Below are 15381 nucleotides of genomic sequence, written 5' to 3'. Positions count from 1 at the left end.
TGTTGGGTGTTTGTTATGACTTTGGTTGCCACAGATGTATTGATTTTGCTTTTATATTAGATGTATTGCCAAGTCTGAGGAATTTTCTTTATTGTATTTAGTAAAACCCATCTTGTATATAGCAAAACTACTTTTTACTATTTTGTGTCTCAAGAAACAATAAGGTAAACACACATGGACACTGAGATGAATCACAGTCTTTTCTAAAGTTTTGTGTGGAACGTAGGAATGTTTTTTCTTTTTGCCCTCTTTGATTAAGAAAAAAGGATCACACACTATGTACAGTACTGTATTCAGGATGAGACCCTTGCAACAGAGTAGCCTAAAGCTTCACAACAATGACTCATCTAGGCAAACCTGTCAACAGTAGAGTATTTGTTTTATGTGAATCTGAAGGAAAAACAAAATCTCTTGAGGAAGTCTTTATCCTCCAGAGTATGTATACCAATAATGAGAGCACATGACAGTACACTCTGAAATGGAAAATTCTTGCCCCGCAGTTATCTGTGAAGATATTTGTATAGTTAACATAAAAACAGGGGAGACACAAAAAACTAGAATGAGTGGCAATCTTGTATTTGAACTGAGATACCACTCATAGTTAAACAGGAGTATTTTTGTGGCTATATATACGCAGTTGTTCCACTTGATGCCAGCCTACTAGCTGCAACTAGCCTTGATATATTCATAGATACATACTAAGAGGATACATACTGAGTGCTATTTTTTGACGGAAGGTAGTACAGCCTTGCTTATTAATATCAATTGCCTTGTTTCCCAGGAAACTACTTAAAAATTGCATTGTGGAAACCAGACCTTTTAGATATTTTCCCATTAGCTAATGCTTACAGCATGGTAAACCCAGTTTGTAAAGGTAAAAATTAAAGGACTTGATAATTTGATAAACTTTGGAAGTCTTAAACTAAATCAATTCATTACCTGCTTTGTTTCTTAACAGTTTTAGCAGAGCAAGATAGTGCTGCAGCTCAACAATATGTTCGTCAGGGATGTCCAACAGCACTTCGAGCTGATCTGTGGGCCCTCATTCTCAATATTTCTAATCAGCCAGAGGTAAGGAGCAAAGTGAGAGTAAAATACGAAGACTAGGTGAAAACACAGAAGTATGAGCATGTGTCTTCTAGTGATTTTTTTCAAAAACACAAATGCTTTGCTGAGTTCTCACAGAAACTGATAAACATTTTATGAGAAATATGCACATGCCTGTAAAAAATGCCTTGCTGTGGTGAAGTCTTTTAGACTCTTCCCTAATTTTTTAAGAGATACATGAGCAGAATATTGTAGAACAAACTATTCAGTTGATCTGGCTAGCTCCTGAGGTTTTCCTGTATGGTGCTGACTTTTTCAGAAGGGGACAAGAAAAAAGTCCTGGAAAGAAGACTGAACCTCTCTTATCTTTGCTAAGTTTTAGAAAAAGAAGATGTGCTATACATTTTTCATGGCTATTTAACCTGTCATCATATTCATGTACATATCTGGTAAATTGCTTTATAGAATCATAGAATCATTTAGAATCAGGTTGGAAAAAACCTTTAAGATCATCCAGTCCAACCATTAACCTAACACTACCAAGTCCACCACTAAACCAATTAAGGGGAGAGTAGCAATTTCATGTTTCCTGGCTTGGTGGGTGGATTATTTTTTAATGAAAGTAAAAACTAAGAATTATTAAGATTGGAAAGAATCTCTAAGATCATCAGGCCAATCGTCAACCCAACACCGCCATGCCCACTAAAACATGTCCCAAAGTGCCACGTCTACCCATTTTTTTGAACACTTCCAGGGATGGGGACTCCACCACCTCTCTGGGCAGCCTGTTCCAATGCTTGACCACCCCTTCCATGAAGAAATTTTTCGTTATATCCAATCTAAACCTCCACTGATGCAGCTTGAGCCCATTTCCTCTTGTCCTATCGCTTGTTACTTGGGAGTAACACCACCACCTCCCTACAACCTCCTTTCAGGTAGTTGTAGAGAGCGATAAGGTCTCCCCTCAGCCTTCTCTTCTCCAGACTAAACAATCCCAGTTCCCTCAGCCACTCCTCATAAGACTTGTGCTCCAGACCCTTCACCAGCCTTGTTGCCCTTCTCTGAACACATTCCAGCACCTCAATGTCTTTCTTGTATTGAGAGGCCCAAAACTGGACACAGTATTCCAGGTGTGGCCTCACCAGTGCTGAGTACAGGGGGACAATCACCTCCCTGCTCCTGCTGGCCACACTATTCCTAATACAAGCCAGGATACTGTTGGCCTTCTTGGCCACCTGGGCACACTGCTTGCTCATTTTCAGCCGGCTATCAACCAACACCCCCAGGTCCTTTTCCGCCAGGCAGCTTCCCAGCCACTCTTCCCCAAGCCTGTAGCGTTGCATGGGGTTGTTGTGACCCAAGTGCAGGACCCGGCACTTGGCCTTGTTAAACCTCATACAGTTGGCCTCAGCCCATCAGTCCAGCCTGTCCAGGTCCCTCTGCAGGGCCATCCTACCCTCAAGCAGATTGACACTCCCACCCAGTTTGGTGTCATCTGCAAACTTACTGATGGTGCACTCAATCCCCTCATCCAGATCATTGATAAAGATGTTAAACAAGACTGGCCCCAAAACGGAGCCCTGGGGAATATCGCTTGTGACCAGTCGCCAACTGGACTTAACTCCATTCACCACTACTCTCTGGGCTCAGCTACCCAGCCGGTTTTTTATCCAGAAAAGAGTATGCCTATCAAGCCATGAGCCGCCAACTTCCTTAGGACAATGCTGTAGGAGACAGTGTCAAAGGCTTTACTGAAGTCCAGGTAGATGACATCCACAGCCTTTCCCTCATCCACTAGGTGGGTCACCAGGTCATAGAAGGAGATCAGGTTGGTCAAGCAGGACCTGCCTTTCATGAACCCATGCTGGCTGGGCCCAATCCCCTGGTTGACCTGCACATGCCTGTTGAGTGCACTCAATATGAACCTCTCCATAATCTTTCCCGGCACCGAGGTCATGCTGACAGGCCTGTAGTTCCCGGGATACTCCTTCTGGCCCTTCTTGTAGATGGGTGTCACATTGGCAAGCCTCCAGTCATGAGGGACCTCCCCTGTTAACCAGGACTGCTGATAGATGATGGAGAGTGGCTTGGCAAGCTCCTCCACCAGTTCCCTCAGTACTCTCAGGTGGATCCCATCCAGCCCCATAGACTTGTGAGCATCCAGGTGGCATAGCAGGTCATTAACTGCTTCCTCCTGGATTATGAGGGCTCCATTCTGCTCCCCATCCCTGTCTTGCAGCTCAGGGGGCTGAGTACCCTGGGGATGACTGGTCTGACTGTTAAAGACAGAGGCAAAGAAGACATTAAGTACCTCAGCCTTTTCCTCATCCTTGGTGACAATGTTCCCCCCCTCATGCACCAAAAGATGGAGATTCTCCTTGGCTCTCTTTTTGTTGTTAATGTATTTGTAAAAACATTTTTTATTATCTCTTACAACATTGGCCAGATTGAGTTCTAGCTCAGCTTTTGCCTTTCTAATTTCCTCCCTGCATGACCTAACGAGATCCCTGTACTCTTCCTGAGTTGCCTGCCCCTTCTTCCAAAGGTGGTAGACTCTTCTTTTTTCCCTGAGTCCCAGCAAAAGCTCCCTGTTCAGCCAGGCTGGTCGTCTTCCCCACCAGCTGGTCTTACAGCACATGGTGACAGCCTGCTCTTGCGCCCTTAAGACTTCCTTCTTGAAGAAGGCCCAGCCTTCCTGGACCCCTTTACCCTTCAGGACTGCCTCCCAAGGGACTTTCCCAGCCAGTGTCCTGAACAGGCCAAAGTCTGCCCTCCGGACGTCCATGGTAACGGTTTTGTTGCCCGTCCTCCTTACGTCACCAAGAATCAAAAACTCTATCATATCCTGGTCGCTAAGCCCAAGACAGCCACCAACCATGACATCTCCCACGAGTCCTTCTCTGTTTGTAAACAGCAGGTCAAGCGAGGCACCTCCCCTGGTAGGCTCACTTACCAGCTGTGTCAGAAAGTTATCCTCCACACACTCTAAGAACCTCCAAGACTATTGCCTCACTGCTGTGTTGTATTTCCAGCAGAAGTCCAGCAAGTTGAAGTCCCTCATGAGAACAATGGCTAGCAATTGCAAGACTTCTGCCAGTGACTTATAGAATGCTTCATCTATCTCTACGTCCTGGTTGGGTGGTCTGTAGCGGACTCCCAGCAGGACTTCTGCCTTGTTGGCCTTCCCCCTCATCCTTACCCATAAGCACTCAACCTAATCATCACGACTGTTGAGCTCTATACAATCAAAACACTGCCTAACATACCGAGCCACCCCACCGCCTCTCCTTCCTTATATATTATTGCATACACTCTACATATGTACAATCAGAAAGACATAAAGAAGAACTAGTGAGATGTGGATTGTTTTCATACTCCCTTGTACAGCAGTAGTTTTTCACAGAACCTTATATTTGACTCAAGTCCTCAACAATGAAATCTTTTGCAGTATCCAAAGACATATTATAGTCGATATATGGAATATACCATAAAAAGTTAAATCCCTATTTAAATCTTTGCAGAATTGTGAATACTTTGATGCAAGGCTTTTATTGCAGTAAAAAATAACATACATACATGTAAATAACATGCATACATGCTCATAAATGTGAGAATTTTACAGTATCTCGTGTCCCTTGAGGATATAACCATTCTCTTGTAACACTGGGGCATTTATTGGTAACTATGTAGTACGGTCATAAGATCTTGCCCTTAAAAGCAAATGTAAATCTTGTTCATTGACAGCTTACCTAAGGAGCTGAAGTTATTTGATCTGGTATTATAATTACTTAGTTTATTCCTTTTTGAAAAAAATAAAATAGGCTTTTGTTTCTAGTAAATAAAAGATTGAATTTTCTGTAGAAGAAAGAGCTGTTGAGATAATAATGAAATATTGTACATCTTATGATGCTCAACATTAGATTTAAGTTATTTTAAATTATCAGGACAGTTTGAATTTTAGAAGTCTTTCTCTTTATGAGAGCAGGGATATTAGAGGTGTGGAATTAATGTTGTTGGTTACATTGCATCTTTGTATTCTGTTAAATGCTGCATGCTCTAAGAGCATTTTCATCTTAATGTGGAAAATTAAATAATTGAATAAAAAAGCCAGGTATTCTTTTTTGATGACTGAAAGTCAATATAATAATCAGAAAAATGATAAAATACTTCATTTTATGTTCATGTAAAGCATGAGTTGTTAAAGAAATAGATTTATTAAAACCCATTTCCTGAAATTCACATGGACAATTTTCAACAGTTACCTTTTTTAAAGAGGAACAAGCTATGTCTGTCTATTAATATATTTGTCAGCCACACTGTGAGGTCCTTTAAAAGTTAACTCTAGTTTATAGTTGGGTTTAGTGTGTGTTTATACTATGCATGAAGTGTGAATATTTTAGACCTTCTCAAACAGTTAGTCTCTGCTGTGAGGGTATTAACTCAATTTACTGTTAGGTAAGCTAGAAAACACTACGTTAGCTGTTTGATCACAAGTGCTCAAGTATGTGCCTTTACTATGTAATTAATGGTAATTTAGCTCCAACTAAATTACTAACTTCAGCTCCATCCATTGCAAGGATGCATGTGGATACTTATGTCAGGGCAGCTAATACTTTCTTGTTGACATAATATTTTACCTTGAGATAGCTTTCTACGCACTTAGCAAATGGTGCTCGTCAACTACAGATGAAGAAGAACATTATAAGTAATCCAGCCACAGAGCCAGGAAACATGAAATTGCTACTCTGCCCTTAACTGGTATAGTGGTGGACTTGGTAGTGTTAGGTTAATGGTTGGACTGGATGATCTTAAAGGTCTTTTCCAAACTAAACAATTCTACGATTCTAAATCTGGGCTCTGGGGTGTAAATGGGAGGTCTGAGGGGGTAAATCTGTTCCCCAGGCAAGTAATTCTGGGCCATAGGCAAGTAAATCTGTGCCCTGAGGAGATAAGTCTGGGCCCAGAGGGAGTAAATCTGGGCTCTTGGGCATGTTCAGAGAAGGGCAACGAAGCTGGTGAAGGGTCTGGAGCACAGGCCTTATGAGGAGCGGCTGAGGGAACTGGGGTTGTTTAGTCTGGAGAAGAGGAGGCTGAGGGGTGACCTTATCGCTCTCTACAACTACCTGAAAGGAGGTTGTAGGGAGGTGGGTGTTGGTCTCTTCTCCCAAGTAGTTAGCAATAGGATGAGAGGAAATGGGCTCAAGCTGCACCAGGGGAGGTTTAGATTGGATATAACGAAAAATTTCTTCATGGAAGGGGTGGTCAAGCATTGGAACAGGCTGCCCAGAGAGGTGGTGGAGTCCCCATCCCTGGAAGTGTTCAAAAAAATGGGTAGACGTGGCACTTTGGGACATGTTTTAGTGGGCATGGTGGTGTTGGGTTGATGGTTGGCCTGATGATCTTAGAGATCCTTTCCAATCTTAAATGATTCCTAGTTTTTACTTTCATTATAAGTAATCCACCCACCAAGCCAGGAAACATGAAATTGCTACTCTCCCCTTAATTGGTTTAGTGGTGGACTTGGTAGTGTTAGGTTAATGGTTGGACTGGATGATCTTAAAGGTCTTTTCCAACCTAAATGATTCTATGATTCTATAAGAAGAATAAACTATATAGGCATACAGTGTTCTGAGATTCAGTGCAGTAGACATTCTCCTTTAGGACACATTTCACGGTGTCCAGAACCTTCAGACTGAACTGAGTAGACTGTGTGCAGGGAATTACTGGTAAGACACTATTTTGTGATGATGCTGAAAGAACTTGAGAAAGATGATGATAAGTGGCTGGAAAATGGTAACGATAACATCAAGAAAAAGTGGTAAATAAGGATGGATGAAGTGATGCAGACTGGAAATTTGTCACTACTTTGAGACTGTTGAAATAAAGGCTTAGAAAACAGTAAAACACAAAATCCACCCTCCCTCCCCACAAAGAACAGAAATTTTCAAATCTGTGGGCAAGATATACTATGTTGGAGAAAATCATCTAAGCTGTTGATGTATGTTTGTATGAATGTTTTTCTATCATGCTAAACTGAAACTCTATCTTCTAATGTAACAGCTATCGGAGCTTTTTATCTTATTTTCCAAGACTATTTTTGCATAGTATAGTATAGTATTTGTTATCCTGGACTCTAAGTTACAGTTGTTTTATGGACTTTGAGAACTAAAAATATAAATGCACTAAAGGGATAGGCTTTCTGACTGAGACCTAGCAGGCTGCCTATAGATCAGGTAGGATAGCACATGGGTTAGCTATAGCTATGTTATAAGCTGAATGTCTGTAGTTCATTTTAAGGATTGCATTTACTGGTGTTTCACAGAAGTAAGGCTGTAACTACTGCCACAGTACTAACACCCTCAGACATTCTTCTTGCATATACTGAATATACCACTTTATTTTTTGTAACATATAGCAAAGCAGTTTTCAGATACATGTAGCTGGTTTATGATCTGCTGTATTTCATATAGACTTTACTGGTTTATCTAACGCTTCTTTTCTCCACCTCTTGTGTACTGTTTCTCTGCTGAAGTTGAGTTATGTGGTTGCAGAGATTTCTTGCTGTAATACTTCTGATTTGCAGTTTAGGCTCTATTACATTTATAGCTGTATGAATCTATAACTCATAAGGACTGTGAATTTCCTTTCTCTAATGTAAAACATTATTGAGGGTTTGGTGTAGGCAGCATTGTGTGTGTTAGCATCCAATATTGTTGTTTGGAAAATTTTATTCGATAAAGCTCAGTCTCTGTATAAAGCTAATATACAGCCAAGCAAAGGATGATACTAGCAATCTAGCATCATAGTCATAAAAAAGATAAACTGTAAGCTCTATATGCAGGATTATTTAGAAATGTGTAAACACATTTCCTGGCAATGAATTGTTTATTAGTTTTCATTTATAATGGTACATTTTAGAGAAATTGTGTTAAAAGAGCATTTTTAAGGTAACAGAGTCAAACATTTAAAAGCTGAACAGTGTCACAGTTAATATTGTCTGTGCAAACAGTCCAATTTGCTGTATATATATATATATATTTTATCGTACGCTCTTGAATCACAAAATCACAGTTTTTCCTGTGGGATGTCTGCCTCATTGATTGCATAAAATGGATGGCACACACTTACTGAGATTCTGTTTAATATTTATTTTTCCTTCTGTTTGGTGTGTTACCCTATTGTTTATTCACTGCATGCTATTCAAGCAGTGCCTAAAAACCAAAATTGTTCAGTATCTTATAGGCTTTTTTCTTCTAATATTTTTAGGTTAATGGGTTGAAATCAATCTTAATTCTGAAAATTCCAGCATGCAGGAATTAGTAATGCTTTCCTTAACTACAGCTTTTACTGAATGTAATTTCCTAGGTTTAAAAACTTAATAAATAGGTGAGGTGGTAAGTTCACAGTGGAGCATGATCTAACTGTGCCTTATCAGTAGGGCTATTTATATAAGGATCAGTAGCCAAAGCTACCCACTGCACCATTCAAACAGCTGAGAAGCCAGTAGCAGTAGTGGACTGTTATTATCTTTGACTGGAGAAGGATTTACCTTACAAATAGATCTCACAGGTGTCTGGTAAAAGGAGAATAAGTTTTGGATCGTCTTCCAGGATTTGCCAGGAGGGACTTCCTTTAGCTCTTTTTCTGTTGTCTGTTTATGTAATCTGTTTATTTTTCTGTTTTGTACTTGTTTCTGGTATTTCTGTTCCAAAATCTACAGCTCACCTAATTAGTGCTGGTTGCCATTCCTTAGGCTTCATCCAATTCCCACAAATCTTTGTGTCTCTCTTCTAGACTCCCCAGTGTTAGTCTTTCTTCATATTCCTAGTTCTGTGCTTCACCCACCCATTTCTTGTATTAGATTTGAGAGGCAAGCATAGACAGTGCAATCAAATGGACAAGGGTAACCTAAAAACGAATCACGAGCTGCCTACAGTTCAGCAGTGAGAGTGCAGCTCCTGTGCCAGGGATTTCATGGCAGGCCACAGGTGGACTGTGCCTGAACAGAGTCCGCTGAGTAATCCAAACCTTAATTTCAAAGAAGGTGTATCACCAGATTCTGTTTAAACTAGCTTTGCTGGGTACTGCTGAAAGATACTGTTCTCTCTTGCCTGTGAGCTACTTTTAGAGCTCCCTTTTCCTTATGCTCTCAGGTGGATACAGTATGAGGTTTTTGGGTGGAAAATTTGGTATGTGGCTTTGTAAGGTCAGGACTGAAATCCTGAAATGTACTTTGTTTCAACTTGGAAAGATGAATATGTTTGGAGGTGCAATATAAAAAAATACATATTATTTTGAGAAAAGCTATGGTCTATATGAAAATGCAACACATTTTCAAAAAGTAAAATGTTTATAAATTGAGATTACATTAAGATTTGGCAGACAGAGAAGAAAGGTAGAATCATATGAAAATGGTAAGATTTTGGTTTTATAAATTAAAATGTTTTAGGCTAAGAAACCTGCCACGTTTTTGGACACCCCTGAAACTTGGTAGTAGTCAGTTGTCTCATCTGGAGGAAAAAATGCAACCAATAAAATAGTAAAACAAGACTTGAATCTTTCTTGAAGCCTGAGTGAGGCTCTCAAAAACATTTCTCACTGTGCAAGTGACAAAAACTGATCACCAAGCAAAAGGGTCATGTGGCTTGAAAGCAAATCTGTGACCAATCTTGTTTATGATTCAGATATAAGGAATATATTTATTAATACAGCATAAATCGCAAGCCTCTTGTCTTACTAAGAGCCATGGGCAAGATCTACTTGTGGTCAAGTTGCATGTAAAAAACTGGTGTGATTCCCAAGCCCTGTTTTCATTTTGCATCACAACAATCGCAATTTAAGAGAAAATGAATGACAAGTAATGAATTAAAACCATTATTCCTAGAATGGTTATGATTGTTTTTGCATTGCAAGTCCCTTTTTAATAATTTCTGATTTGTTTCCCAAACTTTTTCTCATGAGTTCTAGTTCAGGTGGACAGCTTGGCCATCCAGTCTTTTTACTAAATTATTTAACTGTTAAAATATTTAAGTACTGGTTTACTCTGCTAATATTTGCAATGTAAATTTGCTATTAACTTTTTCAGGGTAGAGTTTTGAGTTGTGTTTCACGTTTTGGTTCATGCTGAAATTATAACAGTGATGGCAAACGGTGTTTTATTTTCTGCAAAATGACCAAGCTGGCCTAGTGGATTTTTATAAGAGCAAAGGAGAAACTACTATTTATGAAAAAAGAAAAGGTGATAAACTTTTTACGCTTTTTATTTAAAATCATACTGAAGAAAGTATTCAACTGAATTATAAAGAACTTCCATTCAATTTCTGCGAGTTGCTGAAGAATCTGAGCACAGTTGTTCTCTCAAGACAGTACCCTAAATGCCAGGTTGCTTATTCTTACTACTTTTTAACTGCTTGAAATATTTACACTAATTAAAACAAATTAAGCAGGAAAAGGAAGGATATATATTTCAGAAATTGTACGTCCTGTTGGTTAAGGCTAAGTGATTCAAATCTCTGTTCTAACTCAGGCAATATTTACCCTATATTCTAATAAGTAGATTGTTTTTTTAAAATCAGTACACAAGGCTGAAGGGTGAGAAATGGAAAGTTTCTACACTTCAGCTTTATTGATTCATTTGCTAAAATGAAAAGAAATTTTACAAAATGTTTTAAATACAAGTGTCATTCTGGATTAACAAATAGCAAATATTCTGTTCTGATTAAACTTATTTAATTTAAATGTCTTGCAGGGGTTTTCTGTTTTACTTCTGTGAAGATACTGTTCACTGGCTATACTAAACTGTTATTTATACGTAATTGCAACTGACATGATTCTTTACACTTCAATTAATAATGCAGTTGAATTAAGGCATAGGAAGCTAGTAAATATTTTAGAGATTAATAACATGATAATCATAGTTCCGCATGATGCCATAAACAAAACTGCACTGAAACTACTCTAAACTCATGATATCAGTACAGCAGAGCATCATTTATTAATGTTTTTTTCTTGTACAGAGATCTGTTCTTCATACATTCAGTGAAGTTACTGCTTGCGTGCCAAATCACAAAGTCTATCCTAAGTGTGAATAAACCAGCCGCAATTCAACTTAATACCAAGTTATTCTGACTGTTAAGATGAATGGACCATGTACTGAAGTGATTACTTTTTAGTTGTGGTTTTACAATAATTTTAATAATAACGGGAAAATGGACTCTTGTAAGCAAATGTAAAACATAATTGAGTGTTACTATAAAACATAAACTGAGTACAAAATACTGGACTATTGATAACGTTAACTTGTGGCTTGGGGCCACTGTGTGACCTCAGGTGAAAGTATTTTAAGAAGAAAACTTGTTTCTGCATATAAATTTAAAGTGTGCTCTGTATGTGTGTAGCAAAAGATTACTCTCTCAAACTAGGAAATGATAACAGGAAACCATGAGGTTATTAGAATCTCTTTCCCAAATTACAATAAATTAGTAGTTGCATTATCTAGTACCCTTGTAGCCATGAGTTTCATTGTACCATTTCTTATGCAGGAGTACTTCTATGTACAACAGAAACAGTTAATCATGCAATCTGCTTAGCATGAAAAAGAAGAGGGTTTTTTTATTAGCTCCTTCTGTTCTAATATATACAGTCATTTGAGGTGGCAAAAAAAAACCCTTTAGATGTTATTCATTTGGTGGTGTTACACTTAATTAGAATACAGTGTTGATGCTTTAAAATGCTGACTTGAATATTAGAGCAGTTCTCTGTAGCTCTTAAGAACAGAGTGATACATTCATACTGCAATTAATTTACATTTAGTAAATATTTGTGTCTGATCCTTCATAAAGAAATAGCATACTATTTATACCGGCCCTTTTTATTTCTCAGAAAGAAAAATGTAAATATTTTCCCTGTGGTAGTTATCAGTACTTAATAAATACACCTTTTGTCCTCATTTCAACTTAACAGTCTAATAAAGTATTAATTCTAATAATTTCTAAGTGTATAATTTTCACCACTTCTCGGTTTTGGATTAATACAAAGAACAGTTACAATGTTCCCTAGCCTTCTCTTCACTTTTTTCCATTCTCTCCCTCTCAAAATTTCATCTTACTTCCCACTTGTTCCTTAAATCCTTACTCCAGACTTACCTTTTTTTTCAAAGAAATCAGCAGCAAATATTATGTAAAATTTGGAATATACAAGCGTTTGTGTGGTGCCTGTAGAGACACATTGAAATCAAAATAGTTTTGTGAAGTGGGAAGGAGCTTTGGGACTGCTGATTTAGTTTACAGATTTATTCCAAATCCATTTGAAACTGTGGTATTCAATTGTATGCATAATGACAGAGAGGTGTTTAGGGATATAAGAATTACATGATGATAGCGCGATATTTAATTTTTTGGTTCCTTTGCAAACTGTTTCTAAGAAGAAAGGGGTAGAATAAGCAAAAGCAGAGAAGTGTTTGTTCTGATACTTCCCCATCGTTTCACCCTTGTGTATGTTCTGTAGACATTCAGGAAATAATTGGAGTTCAAAAAAAGGTCTGAGTTCTTTTTATTCTTCACAAGACTTTTTCATGTATTTATCATTTAATCTTTTAATAAATTTATACTATTTAGAGATTCATATTAGATTAATATCAAATATTTGCAGCAACTCACTAATGCTAGAAGATATGACAGAGCCTATTCATGGAGAGGTGCATGAAAATAGGGGGTAACAAAGACAAAAAACATAATGATTTTGAGCTTGAAAAAGTTTTAGCTGTAGAGACCCAAAGGTTGGAAGATACGGATTTTGGTTTGAATAAGTTCCTTCATTTGTGTTTTATTAATTATCTAAAGGGGAGGTAATTTTATAAACTCTCAAATATCTGCCTCATTTTTTAAGGCTTAAGTTAGAATAAACAGTGATAGAAAGCTTCATAAGCTATGCAGTGGGTTTTTCAGCTGAATACATGCTTATGATTTTTCTTGATTTTTTAAAAATTTTTTTGTTAAAAATTGTCTTTGTTAGTTTAAATATAAATTAAAGTTGCATCTCAGACTGATGATAATATTTTTAATTTTAGGATATCTTGTATTATGAACAGCTTAAGTCAAATGTGATTCAGCACGACCTTTTAGTCGACAGTCTGATTTACAAAGTAAGTGATTCACTAAACAGTGATTAAGTGATTTATATACTCATCACACCAGTATCTTGGTTTTTTAACAAAGGTGTTAGATGGTTTGGTTTTAAGGAGTGTAAGAATAATTAGTGTGGATTTATTATTGTAAACTCTCTCCTTGTGCCTGTGTTGGCTCTTGTGTAAGACATTTGTTTGAGTTGAGCCGTTAAGTCGTAAAGAAACGGTAACTTCATTTGAAAAAATAACTGGTTTTGCATGGAAGAAAGCACTGGGGTCCAAGCGCTTCCATTTCAAGTTTCAATTCTGAATATTTTCATCATCAAGTTAATATAGCATTTTTTATTTTAAAATGTGGAGTATATGCTTAACTACAGCTCTTTCATGATTCAGTGGTGAAACAGTGTCTTCTATCACTGTGTTAATTTTAGCTTCTATGGGAGTCTGCCTCTATAAGAGTCTGAAAAGAAAGTCTTTTAGCTTCAAACTGCTCTATTTTTTGATTACAGGATGTAAAGCTGACAGCAAGCAATGATGACTACTACTTTGTTTTTGAGGATTATTTATATCAGGTATGTAACTATTTTTTTCTTAGAAAAGCTAGAAATTATACTCCTGTGGGATCGTATCATCTTTGGAGTACGGACTGCCTTTGTGTTTCATGTGTAGGCAGAGTACAGTGGGACCCTAGACAGCATCTGTTTGCTGCATTACATGTACTTTCCCTTCTGAATAACAATACTGTAAATTAATCTTGTACACTTAAACAGATGGAGCAGTTCTAAAACTCCTACTCTGAAGGACCCTACACAATGTCTTTCCAATGCAGTAAGCCAGAAAATAGCAGTCAGCCATATTCTTCCCCCTTCCAGCTTTGCAATAATAAAATAATTAACAGCTGTGGCATACATAGAAATTAAGACTTGAGAAGTATATTCAGGGTTCCAGTTTAAAAAAAAAAAAAATAGTATTGCTTTACAGTGACCTACTGCAATAAGTATAAAATATATTGTATTGACATATTTTTAAATTGAAGACATTGATTCTGAATAAGGTAGTGATACGTATGGTTACTTTTAGGATTGCTCCCATTCCAAAGCTGCTTCTAGCAATGGGGAACCCAGCTAATTTATAAAGAATTATCTTCGTTGCTGCCTGTCAAATGCCCTTAAACAGAAGGATATTAAATTTATGAATTTCCTAATGTGTAGTTGATTGCAGTGTCAACATAAATGTCATGCAGCAAACTTACCATTTCCACAGTGCTTTCAATTTCATTAGTCACATCTGTTGGTTAGACTTGCTTAATTTTTTGTATTAGAGCTATGTGAAACTAGATGATTTCTTCTTTGATGGTAATGCATAAAAAATAGTAATTTAACTAAGCAAGAAACTGTCCTTAATGCTGCTTAGTCCATATAGGTATAAAAATATGCATTACTATTTAAGCATACTATTCAATCATGTCTGCATATAATATTGTAGCGTAATAAGCATTTAAACATTAATACTTAAAATTATAACCTCATGAAATTATAGCCTTTTTTTACTTAAAATAGTTCCAATAGTAAGATCTGTATCTGAATTTGTTTCTGAATCAAAATTTGAAAAGTGACTACATGATGACAACTCAAACATTGATATTTATTCACTAAAATATTTACCTGTAGAAGTTTTTCTTGATTTAAGGGTCAAAGATGGTTTTCATTATTGAACATTCTCTCTTCATCATGGGATGTAGAACTGTCATTCTTGTTTCTGCTTCATTCATTATGTAGACTACTAAGGCATATTATTAGTCATTAACTGACAGTTCCAGTGGACACAGGATTATAATCTATGGAGTATGAACTAGTATACAGTATAATCTTTTGTTTTAAGACCATCAGAAATAGATTTTGTTCATCATTCTCAATATATAGCACAGTATAGTATTTTAATTTTTTATGTATATCTATTAACTAAAAGAATGATCACAGAATGAAAATCATAAAAAGGACTAAACTATCCTGAGTAATTTGAAGGAAAGTAACCAAAAATCTTTGAAAAATGAAGTGCCTAGTTTTACTGCAAGGCTTTGAGGCAAAGAGTATCTCAAACTTATAATTATTAGTTGCTCTAGTTTTGGTTGCTACTTCGTGGTATTCTTCAGACTCTTTTTCTAGAAGAAAGTTATCCATTTTCCTTGATAATTTTCTCTTTCAACCTCA

At 37.2% G+C, this 15381-nt stretch overlaps 1 protein-coding gene across 2 annotated transcripts in view; it reads left to right on the top strand.

Moving 5' to 3' along the window:
- Window positions 1–15381, top strand: part of TBC1D19 (TBC1 domain family member 19) — a 61486-nt gene that overhangs the window by 33467 nt on the left and 12638 nt on the right. For both annotated transcript variants that reach the window (XM_075709413.1, XM_075709412.1), the window contains 3 exons: window positions 959–1071; window positions 13115–13189; window positions 13681–13743. In XM_075709413.1, the coding sequence (XP_075565528.1) occupies window positions 959–1071; window positions 13115–13189; window positions 13681–13743 (251 nt within the window). The remainder of the gene's footprint in view (window positions 1–958; window positions 1072–13114; window positions 13190–13680; window positions 13744–15381) is intronic.

The sequence above is a fragment of the Pelecanus crispus genome, chromosome 4, assembly GCF_030463565.1.
Source record: "Pelecanus crispus isolate bPelCri1 chromosome 4, bPelCri1.pri, whole genome shotgun sequence".
NCBI classification, from domain to species: Eukaryota; Metazoa; Chordata; class Aves; order Pelecaniformes; family Pelecanidae; genus Pelecanus; species Pelecanus crispus.
Note: the sequence above shows the minus strand (reverse complement) of the source record. Positions and strands in the feature narration are given on the sequence as shown.